Here is a 21266-nt window from a genome sequence, read left to right as displayed (position 1 = left end):
ATTATTAATTATTTGTAAAATAGTGGTGTTACTTGGATTTGCCTGAAGTTTACTCCCTTTCTCCTTATCCACTCAGAACCTTAACTATAGGGGAGAGGTAACTAAACAAGGAAGAATCATTATATAGATTCTGAGACTGTTTACATATATATATATATATATATATATGAGTTTTATGTATATTTTGCATATATATAAATTTGTAGACACCATTACCTCATTCTGTTTATTGTATAGAACTGTAAAATGTGACCACTACTGTCCTACAATAATGAAGACATGAGTTTACAATCTAGGTCTAGAAGATTATGTGTGCTGAGTGCCGTGCCTACTTGTGGATGTGTTCAGAATTAGGGGTTTTGGGCACAGTTTTCCATAGCTGGACTGGCAATGATGGGGTGACCGTGGCACTTTAAAGCCAGCGGCCGTCTGATGATGTAAGTGTGGCAGACAACTAGATCTCATGTAAGATGCAGCCCCTGGAGTGCCAGATCCATTGAGTGTGTGGCGCTCTTGGCCAGTAGCCCACCAGGCATTTTCCCTGTGTGCCAGATAGCCAGTCTGGGCATGTCTGTTAGACAGGTAAGGGTACCAGCACCAGTTTTCTCTATCACAATGAAGACAAGCAAATTACAAAAAATAGGGTTTTTAAAAGTTTAAATGTGTTTTACAAGTTATTTGTACTAGACAGGTCTATGAAAATTGTGATGGAAATGTACAAGTGGTTCTTATGTTGACTAGACCTACATGGTTTTACGTTAGGTCAGATAAACATTGTAATCCACGCTTCACATGCCATTCATCTTTTGTGACGTATTCTAGACTTGTTAACACTTTGAAATTTTTAGAAAGCCATCTATAAAACACCACTTTCACCAAGTAAACAGCTGCACAGAATTTCATGGTAGCAACCTCCAGGGCCAGACTGGGGATGACTAAGTAGCCCTGGCACTTGCCAAAAGACCTACGTACGGTCCTGTATCCAGTCCTTAACTCTTAAACCTCATCCTTATGAAAAATAGTAAATAATCACCATTATTTAGTCTATAAGTAACCAGAGACAGATCTCCAAAGTTCAGATTTTATCAATTAATGTAATCAAAGTGTCAGCCTACTGACAACGAGAGCATGGAATACTTGTCCTGACTTTCGGTGGTTAAAGGGACATCCCTTAACAGCTGACCAGAATTTAACGCAACGTTTAATTAGTGGAATGTTTTAAAGTTTCGCTATATGACCTCAGATACAGCTGCTTTGTATGTACTTTAAATAAATGGTTCCGTGGAGGATAATCACAAATTGTGGTGATAACCGCCCATATGACATTAATTATGGTCACACAATGACCTCACATAGTGTCTACTAATATACTCAATATAGCTTGGTATTGCTCTTGGCCTGGTGAAGTCTGAATTCATCTAACCTTCTCCACAAAATTTATATCACAAAAGATTATATCCGCTACTGATGAAGCTACCACCATCTATATTTACTAAATTCCGAAGGGGAAGACAGATATTCCAATAGATACTCCATATACACCAACGGTTTACACAAACCTTAGCATGGACATGTGCATACCTGGGAACTTTATTGCTCTATCTACCTGGAGCCCCCCCCTTGCGGAATGTAAGCGGTCCCACTGACATTGTGGGACACACCGCTGTTTAAGGGGGTATTGGGTAGGGAGTGGGGCATGTCACAAAAGCCCCGCTCGTGCGACCTGGAGTTTTCCGGAGTCTCTAGGCAAAACACAGAGAGTTCCCAGGTATGGACGTGTGTCACTCTGTAGACTCTAGCGATGTTACATGAGCTGTCATGATCATACCTGATAACTTGTGGGCTCCGGCTACCCAGAGCCTGCCCTTGCAGGACTGTCCACTAACTCAGTCGGTGGTCCCGCTGAGAGTGGTGGGTGGTCCCGCTGAGAGTGGTGGGCGGTCCCGCTGATGTTGGAGATGTTTCCGCTGATGTTGGGGACATTGCCACTGCCGTCAGTGGGCGTTCCAGCTATCGTGGGAAACACCCCCAACTTAGAGGGAAAATGGGCGGAGGATTTGGGTGTTGACCCGGAGAATCGGCGCTTCTCCCTAAGTTCTAACCAATTAACACCCCTCCTACCTAATATGTTTTAAATATAAAAAATATTTTAAATGTTTTTAAAAATATCATGTTATTGTATATTTTATTTATACAGCGTCGGCAGATTCCACAGGGCTGTTACAATAGGTGAGATTTAACATTAACAATGACATCCGAACTGTCAACAAAATTGATATTAACACACATTATCATCACACATTGGTATAAAAAGAGCAGTGGGGACTGGTCATGTCAGCGCAGCAGGATACTCAGCACCTTTTTGTGAGCAGACATTGTTATGTGATACTACCTGTTATGTTCTAATTGAGCATTGTACAGCGCTACAGAATATGATGGCGATATAAATCAATACATAATAATCCTCTTTCCTACTCTGGTCCAGGTTTTCCAGAAGTTCACAGTTTGGTAGATAAGAGTATAAGAACGGCCTACACTCCCAGTAATATGTATATAAATATCAAAACAAGTGTTTATTAATAAAATTGTGTAAACAAGATATATTATTCAGGCTATAAAGCCAGTCTCAGTTAAACTCCGCCACAGCCACGCCTCTGACCCCGAAACGCCCATTCGGATTGCTAGTTGCTATGTTATCCACAAGTGACAGGTAAATGGATTAAAATGAAGGGAGGTTGAGCTAGTAACATCCTGAAGGGAAAGCTGTGAATATCCAAACCATTCAATAAATAAATCATACGTCATAAAATATTATTCTACGAGGCTGCGACTGACCACCCCCTGCTGTAACCCAACCCTCCTATTCTACTACAAATGCAATGAACATGTCGGCGGGAGTACAAAGATGGCGACTCTTTGACTTCACAATTTCCAAAGGGCCTGCGCAGCAGGTAAATCCAAGAACCGGAAGCGAATAGGAAAGGGAGCAGAGGACCGTATGATATGAATGTGTCGGGTGAAGCATCGTCATGTTAAATCATCATTAATAAGAAGATACGTGTACGAGGGACCGGCACAGACAAACAGGTAATAAGGTGATCGTGTGACGGAAAGGTTTGCTTACGTTGGCAGATCCAGGTCACTGGGTAATGGTGGCACACTGCTCATTGTCCTGCCTGGCTTCCTGCTCTTTAAAGCCTGCGTATACACGAGCTGTAGGGGATTGTTCCATATCATCACTCCAGACAGATCGTATGTGCCTGTGTGTAATATGTGAAGTACCCATGTAGACAAAATATATACAATGATTCAGTTTGAGTCCTCACTCATAGATCACACATCTAATATGTTACACACTGTGATCCCTGAGTATTGTGTTATCTTGACACTTTAGCTACAGTACAGGGTCACTGATTTCTAGCTCCTAATGAAATATTTAAAATAAACCTTTTCAGGTTACAGCAGAAAGCAGACTTTTTAATCTCTTCTGCGGTAACTACTGTGCCACCAATTTCTGCCTGTTATCAACAAGACACATGCAGTGCTACCTGAACTGTTGCAAGCAGTGACGTGAGGTATAGATCATGACACCGTGTCCTGTTTATGGTGGCAGAAACCTGCAAGTGTTTCCATTGGGCGGAAAATGCTATTTGTATTAAAGGTGTTAAACCGTAGCATCGTTGTTTGGTGGCGTTACCATAAAAGCAGCTGTGTTATCTATGGGTCCTGCATTAGGGAATAGAGGGGAGAGATCAATGTTACTGTGACATGTTTACTGTAACGTTGCATGACCAGGGGCTGAAAATCTGTTGCCAAAAATCTATCCGGCCATTTAAATTATCATGGTGTCTCCATTGCAAATGGATTGGGAATTTTACAGAATCCCCCCATATGCATTCACTCCCCCCTATTTTGCATGGCAATAGTTACTTGGTCCCTTGGTGAGGCTACCTACAATACCTGATGAAGAGACTGCTTGAGATTGCTAATCATTTGAGATCCCAAGATGTGACAAAGCTCTATGATATTAAAAAAACATAATACATTCTGCTTTTATGTAGAATTTAAGCTACAGTGGTATTTAAAAATGTTGGGAATATTTGGAGCAGAAATTCTGGCGTAGCCACAACCAGAAAGAGCGCTTCTCCATTTAGATATGAGTATTCTACTTAATAAAAATAGACCCCTGGTGGACCAGCTATTCTTGGCAACGAAAATATATATCGCAAGAAAATTACAGAAATTCCTTGGGTCGTTTTATAAAATCAAATATCAACGTCTAATGGAAAGGGCTATTTTGGGAGAAACCAAGGACTTAGTTCCTTTTTCCTTTTGTCTCTGTGTAATAAACAAAACAAAGTGGTAAAATCGACTGGATCCCCACACTGTTGTCATTTTCAAGATGTGCAATATGAAGGATGTAAAGCTTCTCTTCCTATTATTGAATACTATATTTTTACTGTTATTTTTACTGTTACTTTATGGTATTTGTAAAATAAAAAAACAAATATTTGACGTAGAAACTTTGAACAAAGATAACTGTGATTTGGTTTATATGTGTGCATTAAAGTCAATTTCCGTATCAATGATTTCTTCTTTTTTTGCTGCAGACATCGGACAATCTTCCTGCTACCCCTGTAAGAAAATCTGATCTTGTCTTATAAGAGAGAGAATATGCCTCCAAAGTTTAAACGACACCTTAATGACGAGGAGGTCACAGGTTCAGTGAAAAGTGAAAGAGTAAGTGGAGAACGGCTCTACCAAGTGAAAGTAATTGATACAGAGTGATTTGTAATATTTATGTTGTACTATATATTTTGCATTTTACATAGAATAGACGTTTATACATTTCCATGTGTGACATTATACTTGTGCCTATATATGAGCTTAACCTCCATGTACACACTTGGTTTGCGTGAGATATAAGATATATATATATATATATATATATATATATATATATATATATATGATTGACATGCTAGCTTCTTATTGTTAAGTGTAATATCTGAAAATGTACAATAACCCAAAAAAGAGGGCTCTATAAAGAAAAACTGTGCATCAAAAAGCCAAACCTGGAGAGATCACCATGGAAACCAATGGACCATTCTTGCTCCACGTTCAGCACTTTGTTTTAGAATCTCTCTCTTCTCAGCGTATCCCATTCTCAAAAGGCAGGGAACAAATTGGAAAGGTATATTTCTGACTTGTGAGGTTTCACCTAGTCTACCGAATGTAGCTCTTAACCAATTCTGCATTAGACATATTATTCCCGATACTGTATAATATGTAATATTCTTTCTTCAGCGGAACCTTTTAGAGGAAGACTCTGATGAAGAAGAAGACTTCTTCCTGTAAGTACACAAAAATACTATTTTGTGTTTTAAAATGCTTACCAAAACTGATATGCAAACGTCATTTCCTGGTCTTAAACATCAAAAAAGGTATAAACCGTTCGCCGCATCTAGTCTTTAAACCAAGTCCTTGGTCTTTTCTTATATTCAGTATAGCCATATACGTGCCCCATGCATGTTTAAATTCCCTTCACTTCTACCACTACAGCTTTAAGCCATTCCACTTACATACCCTGATTTTCTCAATGAAGTCAACCTTCCCTACACTGCATCTGACCTTAGACTATGACCTCTTGTCCTAACAGGTCCCCTCTTTTGTACCACATCACCTAAGTGACATACAATTACACATATTTCCATTGTATAGTCTATTCTATTTGGAATCTGTTTAACGTTAATGTCTGGTTCAGATTACATAAGGGGTAAGAGTGCCATGCAAGCTGTGTATCTCATCAATGATTAAAAAAATATACTATATTCTTGGAAATAACAACCTCCACATAGCTGTACAGTTTTTTTTATTTAATCTGAAAAAGCATGCACACGTATTTATTCTTCGGCCTTATTTTATACCCATGACCGCTTTGTTCCTGTGCAGGCTCCAACCTCTCATGCATTACTGCGTTATGTTTAAGCTTTTGATGTCTAGTTGTAGTCTATGATTTCATTTCTAGAATTTCACACCCTAACTGTCCTTTGTTAAATTCATTAATGTATTTACATTAGGGCTGCGACTAACTATTTTTCATAATCGATTAGTTGGCCGATTATTTTTTCGATTAATCGGATAAAAAAAATGAATGTACATTTTTCATTTATTTAAAATAATGTAATAAACAAATTATATTAAATACAAACAGCATAATAAAAAAACTTTGATAAAATGCATTTCTTGCCTTTATTTCGCAACCAGCCCCCCCCCAATTTATGCACGTTTGAGCCCAGGCTTGCCACGCTGCCTCCCACATATGCCACTCCACGCTGCCTCCCACATATGCCACTCCACTCTGCCTCCCACATATTCCACTCCACGCTGCCTCCCACATATGCCACTCCACTCTGCCTCCCACATATGCCACTCCACTCTGCCTCCCACATATGCCACTCCACTCTGCCTCCCACATATGCCACTCCGCCTGATACACCTTATACCCCGATACACCACTCCATCCTCCCCAGACATGCCACACTGCCTCCCAGACATGCCACACTGCCCTCCCCACATATGCCACTCCACTCTACCCCCAGATAAGCCACTCCACTCTACCCCCAGATATGCCACTGTGGCCCCAGATCTGCCTTATACACCCTGATACACCACTCTGTCCTCCGCAGACATGCCACACTGCCCTCCCCACATATGCCTTATATACCGTATATGCCTTATACCCCCAGATATGTCACTCCGTCCTCCCCAGATATGCCTTATACCCCCAGATACCTCATAGTCCCCTCATAGAGTCACAGACCATACTTTTATAAATAAGTACTGGGTTAATCTTCACTGCCCCCAGGATTTAGATTCCCCTTAGTTTGCCCCCCTTTATCTCTAACTGCACCTTAAGTTAACTTTAATAAATTAATAAAATTAACCCTCAGTCCTCATCATTAAATTAACCCTAAACACCCCATTAACCATAACTGCCCCTAAATTAACCCTAAAGACCCCATCAACCACAGCATCCCCTAAATTAACCCTAAAGACCCCATGAACCACAACAGCCCCTAAATTAACCCTAAACATACCATTAACCAAAACTGCCTCAAATTAACCCCAAACACCCCATTAACCACAGCTGCTCCTAAATTAACCCTAAACACACCAATAACCATAGCTGCCCCTAAATTAACCCTAAACACCCTATTAACCATAGCTGCCCCTAAATTAACCCTAAACACCCTATTAACCATAACTGTCCCTAAATTAACCCTAAACACCCCATTAACCATAACTGCTCCTAAATGAACCCTAAACACCCCATTAACCATAACAGCCCCTAAATTAACTCCCACCTCCCCTAACTTTCAGTAGCCCAAATATTAATGTTATACTTACAGTTAGATGAGTGTCACAGCCATGAGGTTCTGGCCTTCTGGGAGAAGGAAGGGGGCGGGGCCAGTTGTCACAGTGATTACAGGGAGGGGCTGGTAAGTAGGAGCTGCTGCTGTGAGTCACTGAAACGGATTATATAATGAGGGGTATTTTTCAGAGCGTTTGCTCTGGAAAAAACCCTCATTTAATAATCGATAAAAATCGATTCACTAATCGATAATGAAATTCGTTGGCAACGATTTTCATTATCGATTTTATCGATTAGTTGTTGCAGCCCTAATTTACATATTTGTGTCTCATCTCCTCCGTCTTTACTTTCCTCCGCAACGCATCTGTTGAGACACTTTAGTCTTTCCTGGTTTACCCTTTAAATCGGGGATTCTTAGCCTTGATTCTAATGGACCACCCCATCTCCTAAGATCTTCTATATTTTTACAATGAGATACCCTTATGTGGCTGATCCACCTCAAACATTTGGCACTTTGACCTCTTGTATAATATACCCCTACCTCGATTTAGACTGCAAGCTAGTTTGAACAGGGCCCTCCATACTTTGTGATGAATCACTTGTTATGTCCCGTTTACACACTGGACCGCACGGCAGAATATGATGATGCTATATAAATCGATAAATAACAAAATCTAATACACATTTCATAATGATGCTCACTTTACTTTAAAAGACAGGACAGTGACTCCTATATTTCAATACATTCTGAGCTGACATTTTGTACAAAAATAGAGGAAATTATATTTTACTTACACATCGGCGTATTAAAAAAAAAAAAAAATCTCCTTTTTTGCCAGTCTTGGCACAAAAGCCTGTTTGTTATACTTTATACACCCTACGTCTGTTCATCTCGGTTTTATTCCTTGTGGATCTGGAATTATACGAGGCAGTAGAAAGAACAGTATTTTTTATATTTCTATTTAGTTAACGATGCAGCCAAGTTAAATTTCAAGATACCCATTAAAAGTGCATTTAATGTGGACATTTTACATAACTTCCTCCTACAGGAATAATATATATATTTTTTTAAAAAGCTGTGTTGCATTACATTTGGCTCTTTTACACTTTAGTATTGTGAAATGTGTACTAAATTAATACAGGCTAATGTTCAAAGAATAATACATTTTCACCTAAGCGTTCCATGCTTCAGAGGACCCTTCTTTGGACACGTACATTTTTAACCTTTGGGATATGTTCATCTAAGCTACAAAAATGAACAAACACAAACCTGTTTTAACTAATAACATACAATTATTGTATTGTTCTAGTCCATATTGAACACAAACACACACCGGGGTGGGGTGTAAAAAGTATGTGAACTCCTAGGCTAATCACTTCAACAAAAGCTAATTAGAGTCGGGAGTAAGCAATCCTAGAGTCCAATTGATGAAATGGGATTAGATGTGTGTTTTAGAGCTATTTTGACCACTAAAACATTGAGTTTGCTATTCTCAAGGAGCATCTGCATCTCCCTAGAGTAACGACTAAAGGCTTGAAGGGATGATTGGGACTTGTTAACATCTCCGTCCATGAGTCTAGCGTATGCAAAACATTGAACAGGCATGAAGTGCATGGCAGGACACCACAGAGAAAGCCCTTCTCTCCAATTTAACTTCACCGTTCACCTGAAGTTTGCCAAAGATCTCCTTGACACGACCACTACTCCACAACGCTTCTGGGGAAATGTTTGTATGTTGTAAATAGGTCACTGTATACCCACAAAAAAACACCATCCCAATGGTGAAGGTAGCATCATGATTAAGGGCTTGGACAGCATGCCATCATCAAGGGGGTAATGAATTATCAGGATAATGTCAGGGTGGCTGTCAGTAAGCTGAAGCTCCCTAGAAGTTGGGTGATGCAGCAGGACAATGGGTTCAAAAAAAGAAAATCCACTTTTGGAGTGGCCCAGACACTTAACCCATTACAGATGCTGTGGACAGAGCCCAAACATTAACCCATTAGAGATGCTGTGGACAGAGCCCAAACATTAACCCATTAGAGATGCTGTGGAATGACTGAGAGCTGTTCACACCAGACATTCTAGGAATATGGGTGAGTTTAAGTGGCTCCTAAACTCCTTCTAAATGTGTGCAAAGTTTGATCTGCAGCTTCCAGAAGCACTTGTTTGAAGTTATTGATACCAAAGGAGGTTCGACCAGTTGTTAAATCCAAGGGTTCACTTACTTTTTTCACCAGAACTGTGTATGTTTAATGGGTTAAAATAAAGACATGAACGAGTGCTGTTTGTGTGTTATTACCTTAAGCGCATTGTGTTTGTCTTTATTTGTGACTTAGATGTAGATCAGATCACACTTTAGTAACAATTAATGCAGAAAACCAGGAAACTCCAAAGGGTTTTTTATGCCACTGTAGAAAAAGGGATTATGCTGAAAAGTGGTCTTATTGCCATAACAACAAAGGAATGATCATTATGCCATGGCTATTAGACCACCTTTAGTGTGCTTGTCTAGTAGACCTAGCCATCATATCTATATAACATCAGTGCATAGAAAGTAAATATAACACTTACATCCTGTAATACCCTGTAATACCCTGTTGAATTCAACTTAACAAAGTCTACGTGAGCATAATAAGGGTGATTGTGTATCAAAATGCTGTTTCCCTTTGTACTTTTTGGTTTTCAATGTTTTTTTCCAGTATAAGTAGGCATTTGGGATAGACAAAAACTGTACAGCAGACTATCAGCAATGTGATACATATCTGCAGTCACATGATATATCACTTACTGAAAGCTCTTTCTTGCCAGGAGGGGACCTTCTGGACCTAAGTTTGGACCAAGGAATGACAAGATCAGACAGTAAGTCTGGAGGACCAGATCCATTACTGCCCAGTTGTATTCACCGTTCGCTTTATTAATGCATGGTGGCTTTAGGTCAGCTCAGGAAAGAAATTCACCGGACTTGTCACCTTTGCTCACCTGTCTTGGTGCATCCATCTTGCCTTTAAATAACTCCACCACCAAAACCACTCTGTATCAAACAAAATAATATTATTGATTGTGTTCCATCTTCCTGTAGCATTGTGGTCCAAAATTACTGTGGAATGATTGCGTTCTGCTAAAGCTCATAAGCATTATTACATTTCACAGAGATTTCAGATGAGGCTTTATTATGAAAGTATTTATCCAGGAAAGAATTTCAGTATTATGAGATAAAATATTTGGCCGGAGAATGCATTAATGAAGAGAACTGAGTTTTTGGCTTATTTTCGAATGCATCCACAGCACTACCCAGTATCTGTTTCTCATCAACATACTTCTAAAGGTAACTTACTTGTTATTGTGAGCAGTAGTTGTAAAGCTCATTACAAGAATTGCCTCTAACCCTCAAACAAATGTTATCAATATATATATATGTTCAGGGAAGATCATAAGATAATTGGGAACATTGAAATGGTATGTAATATAATTCAATTAGCTTATACGTTTATTAAGTTTGCGCTCTACCATAAAAGATATAGAATAATCCAATGAAATGATTCATGAGGTCCATCTGAACTTTCAAGATGACGTTCTCTTCTCCAGGGCCAGCCCGACAATGGAGCCGAGTGGGGCAACCGCTCCAGGCGGCACTTTTTTTTTTTTTTAAAGCGAAAGAGAGAGAAAGGGGCGCCTCTCTCTCCTCTGCGTCGAGTCTTCCTGTTCGGTCTCGGTGCCGGCTTGTAATGCTGAGTGCCGGAAGATTTCCGGCGCTCGGCATTACAAGCCGGCACCGAGACCAAACAGGGAGACTCGCCGCAGGACTGCTGAAAGGCAAGTACAGGGGGGGGGGGAGGAAGGGTAGATAAGGGGGGGGGGGCGTCATTTTAAAATTCGCCCCAGGCGGCATTTTGCCTTGGGCCGGCCCTGCTCTTCTCTATCCTATAAACTCCATAGATTAATAGTTTGAGTCTCTAGCTTTAAGTTTAATATGTTTAAATTTACGAAAATATTGAGCCTGACTTTTAATTGGAAACATCTGAATTATTTGGTAAACAGAGAAGTATAGATAAGTCAAAACATCATCTGTCTGCAACAACCACACATTTTACAGTACCATTCTGCAAGAAAAAAAGTTGCTGGGTCGTCGAAACATAGATTAGAATATGAAGGCAGATAAGAACCATTTGGCCCATTTCTACCCATTTTTCCACATGCTCTGCATTAGACCTTAGTTAGTCATTGATCTTGTCTTAAATTTAGGATATCTAAACAACCCATGTATGTTTAAATTCTCTCACTGTATTAGCCTTTACCCCTTCTGATGGCAGGCTGTTCCATTTACCTACCACCCTCTCAGTAAAGTAAAACTTCCTTATTGCATCTAAACCTCCAACCCTCTTCTACTAATATTTACCAATATTATCAAATATTTAAATATTTCTATCACAATTCCCCTCTCTCCTTTCCTCCAAGCTATACATATTGAGATCCCATGGTCCTTCTTGATTGTTACTATGCAAATCATTTACCATTTTAGTAGCCCTCCTTTTGACCTCTCCCCAGTATATCAGTATCCTTTTTGGAGATGTGGTCTCCAGAGCTTTATAATATACTCTAGGTAGGGTCTAAGCAGAGATCTCAGTCATAGAACAGCCTCTCTCATTCTGCTACTAATACCACTCACTATACAACTTGGCACCCTGCTTGCTCTTTCTACCCCTCATTGTATTACCTGCTTACCCTTAAGTCCTCAGAAATCATTACTCCCAAATCCCTCTTTTCTGTTCTGTTGTTCACGTTGGTACCAATTGACTATGGTATACAATCCATGTAAAAAATCTTGGGTGACTCTTCATGTGGCTGACCCAGCTGTTTGGTTTGACATCTTAGCTAGTTCTTCAGCTATTAGGTGGTCAAGCTCCACTGCTTGTCCAAGGGGTCTTTATATCACACCTATGTTATAAACACCTTTATTTTGAAGTTCCAGTGTTACCGAAACCTTCTCTAGGCTCTCCTCCTTACCTTTTATCAGATCAAACTGTTAAACTATTTCATACATAAAGAGCAACCCACCCTCCTTTTCTTCCTATTTGTGACAACAGTTGTGACTATCCGTTCTTCAATTTCTAGTGAAGGAGTGTATGTGGGGATCATGATGTCCAAGAAATACCAGTTCTTGGGGATATTTTCAACTTCATGTTTAATCAGCAGTGTTGAGAACTCTTAGTTTTCACACTATATACAGGCAAATGGAAACGGCTATACAGAAGCAGATGGGGTGAAATTACCTTTGAGCCGTATGTGGGTGAGGATGTATTGGCCTTAAAGGCAAAAAGACGTGTGATGTGTTAATACATTGTGCGGTGAGCTGTATGACGGGGTAATAATAAGAGGTTTTTAATAGTATTTTCAGAGTAACATCAGAGTAGAACAAATCGAGTTGCCATTAAAAAGATGCACAACACCACAAACTTTCTCAGCCTGCACCGAGCTCTCGATCATTCGCGCGTAATCTGGCGCTCTTTTTTTACCCGGTTTACTTGCTGGTTTTGTGGGGGGGGGGGTTTATGGTGTTTCTTTGAGATGATTTGACTACGTTTCTCTATTGTATGCAGCGTCAAATCTTTTGAAAAGGTCTGAATAAATATTAAAAGCATGCACAGGCTCTTGTCTGCGTTAGCACTGCGCTGGAGATAAATTTTAGTAGAATGAAGGATATGCTAGCGGAGTCTGTGCATTTCTGGGGCTTCTTCTGGTCACTGGCTGTCTTGTTCCTATTGGAGATGCCAGAAATGTATTGTGAAGAGAGTCCTGTCGCCAGTCCTGCACATTGCCTCAATCCACACGTGTATCATTTGGAAGCAGCGAGCCGGAATGCACATAAAATCCCGTCTAAAGCAAGCCAAAACAGGATGTTTTTTCAATCGCAAGGCTGTGAATAATTTGTTCCAAAACATCTGTGCCACCCTTAACCCCTTCACTTTGACTAACCTTTTACTGTTCTGAATTGCTGAGCTGCTTACCACTGTAACAAGTTCAGATGTTGAAAGGGTAAATATATTACCAACAGCTCTTGGAGACATTGATATAGTTGTGGGCTTAAAGCCAGTCCATCCTTTCTCCCGAAGGAAAATATAAAGGGGGGGGGTCACGAATGCTAGTATGCGACCCTTGCTCTTGGGACACCAAAACAGAAGGGTTTCCAGTTCAGGACTAGGGGACAGTAAATCTACAAAGTGCGTATAAGCACATAGTTCCCAGCAGGAAAGAAAGTGATCCGCTTGCTGTAAATAGGGTTTGGTAAAATATATCGCTTGCGCAGTTACTATATGTGTAAGCGTGAAAGACGAGCAGATTTTGCAAACTATGAAATAATGCTAAGCTATTCGCCACTGTTTCATAATGTTCTATGCAGACATCCTGCCGTGAGTCATGCCGACATATCAATGCCACATGCAGCTGGATTCATATGTCGATGGCCAAGAGATTTTATCTTCGGCATTAAACTGAATATAAGGTTATGAACCTGCCCCCCCCCCTCCAAATAAAGGGAAATGTATTTTTTGAAGGCTTTAAAGGCGGTTTTGCTGTTTTTGAGTTGTTTTGAGAGATACTTTTTTTTAGCTTACTTTACTTCTAACTAATTATGGTCATTTGGACATAACAGATGCATGGTGTCAAGTAGAGTGTAAGATTGTTAGTGCCTGTCCCCTTTACACGTTTAGACTTAACAAACGTAATCGGACAAGAAGGTAATGTACCCCACTTGTTGTGCTCGTGTCTAATAGACAGATCCTGGACATGTTGACGCTTCGTAAATACATTGATAGTAACCTTTATCCTGCTGGAAGGAATTTGCATTCCTTTCTCTGGAATTGAGAACAACTCTAAAATGTATGTGACTTGTAAAGGGGCAGTGATTTCCCAGGGAGTATCAGGGAGACACATCTCCTCCTGCATGCAATGTATACAGGTTTAAGGACTGATGGGAGCTGGCAGCCTTCTACACCAGTGGCACACTAGCCTGTTAGGCAGAATAAGATGCTTCATAGTTTGAAACGTTAGAGATTTTTAAAAGTCTTAAATGGTTTTATTTACATAAAATTAGTGTTCCTTTAACGTCTTGTGTTGGTGATTGCTGCTTTACTGCACAGAACGACTGCAGCCATGTTGATTTTCTCGCAGAGTACAGAACCAGGTGGATGAAGTCATTGATGTTATGCAGGAAAACATCACCAAAGTAATAGAAAGGGGGGAACGGTTGGATGAACTGCAAGACAAGTCAGGTAAGCCGGCAAATTAAATGGATCCTGGAGAAGCTATGGAAGTGACTATACATAGCGATGTGCTTCTGTCTTCTGTAAAGTCACCTTTTGTTTTAGTAGCCAGCAGTACATGTTTATTTGTTTCCCCTCAATTCCTTGTTCCTCTAGATCTGTGTTGGAACATGGACGCTACATTTCTGTCATTTTCCTATGCTTTCCAACTATTATCTTAGAGACAATGACATGTTCTATTTTCCCCTGTGGTTTTATCTCATAAATCACTTGTTTCATCCATTTATTAAATGCTAATTGCAACCTGCCTGTTTTGAACCACAGAAAGTTTATCTGACAACGCCACAGCGTTCAGCAGCAGATCAAGACAGCTCAGAAGACAAATGTGGTGGAGAGATTGTAAGGTGAGAATGAGCTGTTCCCATTAACATTTAAGCATTTACATTAACATGTTGAAATGAGTTTGTGGTTTCATGCTGTGTATATATTTAATATTTTTCAATAGTATGCCTATTGGATTGGAAGGCTTTCTGTAACTGACAGTATGATTTCTCTTTCAGATGAAAGTAATTGTGGCGTTTGTTATTATCCTTGTTCTGCTAGTGATTATCGGTAAGTAGTCCTTCATCCTTGCTGTCCAAATCCTACTTTTCCACACACTATTCATTAGATTCATTGGTGCACCTAGTGTTTATTTTTTTAACTCTGCTACTGACTGCAGTATCATTAGCATGGTTTAAAGAAAACTTGCACTGTAAGTCATGCATGACCAGGCCCGGACTGGCGGCCGGGCCGGATTGACTTAGGGGCTGATGGAGCTGCAGCTCCAGCTCCAGGCCCCTACCTTAAAATAGGCCCAGTCTACGGCCGCATTAACGCAGGGCATAAGGGGCACTGGCCCCTTAAGCCCGCCGCAACTGCGACCGGGTCCGCCACTCTAATGGGCCGGGAAGCCCCCACCAGGGCCGGCCTTACGGGTGTCCGGCCGCACAGGGTTTAAATTAAAACATCGGGGGGGGGGTTGTTTTTTTTTTTTTTTACTTTACTGTACATCCTCCATGTTAAATAAAGCCTTGTGCGGCCGCAGACCCCTAAGGCCTGGTGGGGGCTTCCTGACTCCTTAGAGTGGCCGACCCGGTCACAGTTGCGGCGGGCTTAAGGGGCCCTGGGTTAATGCGGCCGTAGTCCGGTCCTGACTGAGCCTATTTTAAGGTAGGGGCCTGGAGCTGCAGCTCCATCAGCCCCTAAGTCAATCCGGCCCTGCCGCGGGCCCGGTCGCAGTTGCTGCTTGCTCCGGCAACAAGGTAAGTAGGGTGAGGGAGGGGGGTGCAGTGAGAAGGGCCAGAGGAGGGTTAGATGGGGAGAGGGGATAGATAATAAGAGGGGGTACATATTGAGAAGTGGGTAAGGGGGTACATAGTGAAAAGGGGGAACATAGTGAGAAGGGGCAGATAAGATGGGGAGAGGGGGTAGTGTGAATGCGTATGCGAATGTGTGGATGAATTGCTTGAATGATTTGTGAGACTGCATTAATGAATGTGTTAATGATTTGTGTGAATGAGTGAGTAAATGCAAAGATGGTACATGAAGGGTGGGCTTTAACAATAAATAAATAAATAATGGGCTGCTCAGGCTTAAATGCCCGGGCCTATTTTTTGTCCCAGTCCGGGCCTGTGCATGACTATGTAGTTTAGCTGATCTGCTCCCAATCGCTACGTAGTAGCAACAAAGCACTTCTAAATCCACAGATTTCAGAGGTCAATATACGTGAATGAATGAATTTAACATAATTACATGAATCTATTAAATCTACCCATGGCTTGTTGAATTGGTTTAGTGATTTTTTTTTTTTTTTAAAAAGAGTATTTGACATAATGCAAAAATAGCATATGTAACCCATTACATTTCAAAAGCAGGCAGAACCAATCTACAACAGTTTGTTATTAGAAAAAGGTGAAATTATTTAACATTAAGCAATAGTCATGCAGATCCTGAGAAAAGGAGCTAAATGGCTGTGTCCCACATATGGTTTATTCTAAACTTCATCGCAGGGGTTTGTTTATTTTACTAACCCATAAAATGTCACGTCCACCGTGTGGGGGAAATGTATGGAGCGTAACGCATGGAAAAACCCCAACTCCCTCAGACACAAAGTAGCATTCTTGGGTTACCTTGTTGGCAATTCAACTTTAAACCAATCTTTTCCATCGATCTGTGAATTTGTATGAAAATCTCTGTAGTGATATCAGAGTAATTTCTTAATGCTGATATGTTGGACACGTTACCTGCTCGGTAATCCAGAGTGAGCAAAATTTTATATAACGCCAGGATGACAATCTGGAACAAAAAGTGCAGAGATAAGATGTAAGGATGAACTGTTTGTCTGAGCATTTGCCTGGGGTTTTTGGAAGTTGGAGGGACACAGTAGGAACATAGCATCTGGTTACTTTTGAAATATGCTACAAATGGACTATTGTGCCATCTGTATACCAAAATAAAAGATTAGACTGAATGCCAGTCTTCAGCAGAGAACTTAAGGTGCTGCACAATATGGGCATTCAACCCATTTATGTACTTTTTTTTTTTTTTTTCTTTTGAAACTTTCACCAATTTCCCGTGCAGTGGTCCTACAAGGCTTCCCTGTTCCCTATTGTAGTCACAGATTTAATGTTAAATCCGTCTTTTTATGAATAATTTTTACGCTGCAATATGGTCTTAACTTAGTATGTAACTGTTCTGTTTTTCTTCCTACACAGTTCCATTTATCATGAAGTTCCGCTCCTAACCATCAGCTCAAGTACCTTCATGAGCAAATATTCTGGAGAAAAGGTTTCAACCGGTTCCTCTGTACAGAACTGTGTACATTTTCTGTTGTTGTTTAAACCCCCTTACACCCAAGAGGAGTGCAATGTATTGTGTTGTAGTACATTGCTAATCACCTGCAAGCAAAAGGCACTCAATTGGTGATCCTGACCTAACACAGAGACGTTTGTGTATGCAAGCAAGCAAGAAAGCAAGCAAAGGTGGAATCTACCCCAAGCACCTCTATTTATCTGTATTTTGGTTTGTTTAAATTGTTTTGCACAAGCATCAGGTCAGGTGTCATTCATTAGAATGCAATGTGTATTTCTGAATCTTATTTTCCGAATCTGCTCATTAGGTGTATAACAAAGCAACTCATTTATACTAATGAATATTTATTGTTGCACCACGAAGAAGGGAAAGGCTGGAACTAAGATGGATTTGCACAAACACTGAAATTTGCACGTAACGTAGCGTTTTATACATAACTGCATTCTTCACATAATAACAAGCACACTAGCTTTATTGTGGTGAAAATTCTTAAGTAGTGATCTCTCTGTGGAGAAAGGGTTGAAGTATATTCATAGTATAAGCCGGTCCTGTATGCAGATAGAAAATGTTTTCCTGAACGTATTTAGCAGCTTGGATTTCTTATGAAATATGAAGCGATTTTCAAGGAATCTTTAAGGGCATTTGCTAATCTTTTGTGCAAGAAATTGCATTGTTACACCTGAAGAGGCAGCTGTGTGTGTTAATTCTGCACCTGTATTATTGAGCAGTGTCCTGTGATCCCATCTACCCGCAGGCATGTTTTCAAAGACCAGTTTTCCTGCATGTGGATGCAGACCTGCCACTTAAAAGCCATACTCTTTTGGGCCATCACGCTCTGTGTACCAATGCTGCTCAATAAGCCAATTAAGAGGGAGGTCACTGGACTTGCCAGGTGGTCCATTAATACTGCAGAAGATGGCCGAGATGGCACAGCCTCTGTAGATCATTGTAGCCTGGTCCTTAAACAGCAGAGCAATGGCATATGATGCCATATCCTGATGCTCAGCAGTAAGGATTATGGTGTGGGGGCAGCTGGTTGAAGATAAATACTGCATTTAGGAAGGGCTAAGTTGTTCCTGATAACGCAAGTTTATTGGTGTGAGATGACTTTCTTGACCTTTCCCTACACTAACCAAATATAATGCAAGGCCAGGCCTCTTTTGTGGGGACAAATACAGCAGGTGGGCTTTTCTAATGCATAGTTGAGTCAGGGAACTAAAATGCTCAAATTACCAGTTTATAGAATAAACCTCACCGGCTTTAACTGTGCCTGTTTGGTTAATGTGACCACATTTCAGAAATTTCACAGTTTTAACTGCATCATGTCATCAATTGTGTCCTTTTAGCAGGTCAAACTTGGCAGCATTGAATCCTCTTAATGCATAGTGAAAGGTCTCTTCCCCATGTAGTGGATAGATCCCAAATATGTAACCGATACAGGTGTCCCTTAAATGCCCCAAAATCCACCCATAAGCAACATATAATATTCTTTAACTTTACAGATGTCTACCCTATGTTTGCAGAGGACGTTTACCACTTTTTTATTTAATACCAGATGTTTGCTCGAGTTAATGAAAAGCCGCGGTACACAGTTGAAAATGTAGAGATGTCTGTTTATAAGCAGTAAACTATTATATATCAGACAGCTCCTGAAAATAACTGCCTCCATAATTGTCAATTGGGTACACTGCTAGATATGTACTGTATAGTGCCCTCCCTCTATACAGATGAATGCAGGTTAGTGCGGGACTTTGCTGGCTGGATTTAACCCCTTATGGACCATGGGTGGTCCCTAAACCCATTGAAAACAATGCATGTACAGGCTTTGTCATTAAGGGGTTAAATACCCATTATTGGCAATGTGTATTCCCCTTCGCCAAGCAGCTTTCAACAGCACCACAGAGCTTTAGTGAGAATGCAGCAAAACTGTACATGCTGGAGCAAAGGTTTATATCTTGATACTGATTTGGCAATGAAAGAGTCTGTTCCTGACATTGCAGAATGTAAACCTTCCTATCCCCTCAATGCCCTACAGCTTGTTTATACCTTGGTCCTTACCCTTATTAGTATGCTTAATTCTGATTTTATTCCTTGAATAAATTACTATATTTGACCACTTGCAGCAGTTCCAGTCTATGCAGAAGACCATACGCAGACTAGCTGATGCCTTAGTACTGGGTTACTTCCTTTACAGAAATAATTAAAATGCCCAATTGAGTGTGTTAGCTTCTCTTACTTGTGTTTTGAAAAACAGATTTGTATATTTGGGATCAGATGTTAATTACTGTATTGTTATTTATATAATTTAATCATTTATATGATGTTTCTTGTAAAGGTATCATGATTTTTTTTCTTTCATTCTTTGCTTTATTAAATACATCTCTATAAATGTTTACTGGCCGTGTTGGAGGAATAGCATTGTCTTGTGTTGGATGAAGATGGAGGGTCACTTGTGCCATATGTACTTTATATTTTTATTTAGAAAAACTTCATGGTTTATTTGTAAGGAGTCCCTACTGTGACATTAAACAGACAGTAGTACACAGGGATCTGCGAGCCAAAGCCTGCTATCTTAGAATGAAATTATCCTGACTAATAATGAAATAGTATCATGTAGATTTTGATATACTGCTCAACTGGTTACACTATGTGCACCCACTACATGTCAATATGTCAGGGATTTCAACACACGTAATGAACCTGGGAGGATGGACAGAATTACCAATTTCAAACTTAACTTTGCCTCATCTACCAAAAAATATGCGAGAGCCCATGGTTGGTAACTTTTATGGGTGGAAAAGAATATAATAACTTGCACTTTATCAAAAACGTGAAAGAAAGTCACTCAACTACAAAGCCGAGCTTAATATGAACTTCCTCTAGGCCGTCTCCACCGAATAGCTACGATTTAAGACCTTGAGCTGTCCCTGTTCAGCAGTGTGGACGTCAACAACTTTTATTGAAAGAACAGTGAAGCCAAGTAATATTGGCATTGTTTCATTTGTCCATCTTTTCATTCCCCCTCAAAAAAATAACATTTGAGAAATAGAAATTGTCAACACTTTTTACTTTGTTGGTCAGTTTTCAGTTATCAGTCTGCTCAGTAGCTGTCTGGCATACTTTGTTAAAGCAGCTCGACAAACTGCATGAATCTTGTGATGGAAAACCAAAGAGTGACCAGTGGCCAACAATATTTCCACCTCGTTTCAGTTTTTGTTTTTCTTGTATTTCCCTAATGGAATCTTAAATATATTTTACAAGCATTCTTTTTAAAACATCTGGTAGACTCCTTATATTAAGTATTTAAAAACAATACTTTTAAATATCCTGTCCACTAGAAACATTTTAAAAATTATGGACGACTGTTTCTATAAAGTTAAAAAAAAACATTACAAATAGTATTTATGGACATCTTTCTGCAGTATATATCGTTTGGTTAGTGTTGCTTCTGCCTGCCAAATTCAGTTTAAAATTATGTAATTCTTGAAACATTGAATGTGAAATAACTAAATGAACAAACATATGGTCGGCTCTATATTTTCATCTACAGTGCACACAAAATTCATGGGATGAGTTCTTCATACGCATTCTAGTTCATTTGAGACATGTTATTATGTGAGGCAAAAGAATATGAGATATGTAATGTTGACATTGTCCCACTTGAACTTTCAAGGCCAATTCTTTTGCCTCAGTATAGTATAGAACAAGGTGTCAATGAAAAATCAAATTGCTTTATTTATTAAATGGAGCTATGGTTTCAGCTACATTTCTTCAC

At 40.0% G+C, this 21266-nt stretch overlaps 1 protein-coding gene across 1 annotated transcript; it reads left to right on the top strand.

Moving 5' to 3' along the window:
* The first annotated feature begins 4674 nt into the window (after nucleotides 1–4674).
* Nucleotides 4675–17423, top strand: LOC149283334 (vesicle-associated membrane protein 4-like). The gene is made up of 7 exons (XM_089497753.1): nucleotides 4675–4740; nucleotides 5308–5354; nucleotides 10188–10238; nucleotides 14547–14647; nucleotides 14963–15042; nucleotides 15199–15250; nucleotides 17395–17423. Exons 1-7 carry the CDS (start codon nucleotides 4675–4677, stop codon nucleotides 17421–17423), a joined length of 426 nt encoding a protein of 141 aa, XP_089353879.1.
* The last annotated feature ends 3843 nt before the right edge of the window (nucleotides 17424–21266 follow it).

Source organism: Sceloporus occidentalis, unplaced genomic scaffold (genome assembly GCF_023333645.1).
Source record: "Sceloporus occidentalis isolate IW3139 unplaced genomic scaffold, rSceOcc1.0.p SCAF_106, whole genome shotgun sequence".
NCBI lineage: Eukaryota > Metazoa > Chordata > Lepidosauria > Squamata > Phrynosomatidae > Sceloporus > Sceloporus occidentalis.
This window is presented reverse-complemented; position numbering and strand designations above follow the sequence as displayed.

Bases quoted from the DNA above. Each gene is read 5' to 3' on its own strand.
- LOC149283334 (XM_089497753.1), top strand. From the start codon at position 4,675: ATGCCTCCAAAGTTTAAACGACACCTTAATGACGAGGAGGTCACAGGT. The intron at 14,648-14,962 runs GTAAGCCGGCAA...TTTGAACCACAG, and splicing joins TGAACTGCAAGACAAGTCAG to AAAGTTTATCTGACAACGCC. The intron at 15,251-17,394 runs GTAAGTAGTCCT...CTTCCTACACAG, and splicing joins TGTTCTGCTAGTGATTATCG to TTCCATTTATCATGAAGTTC.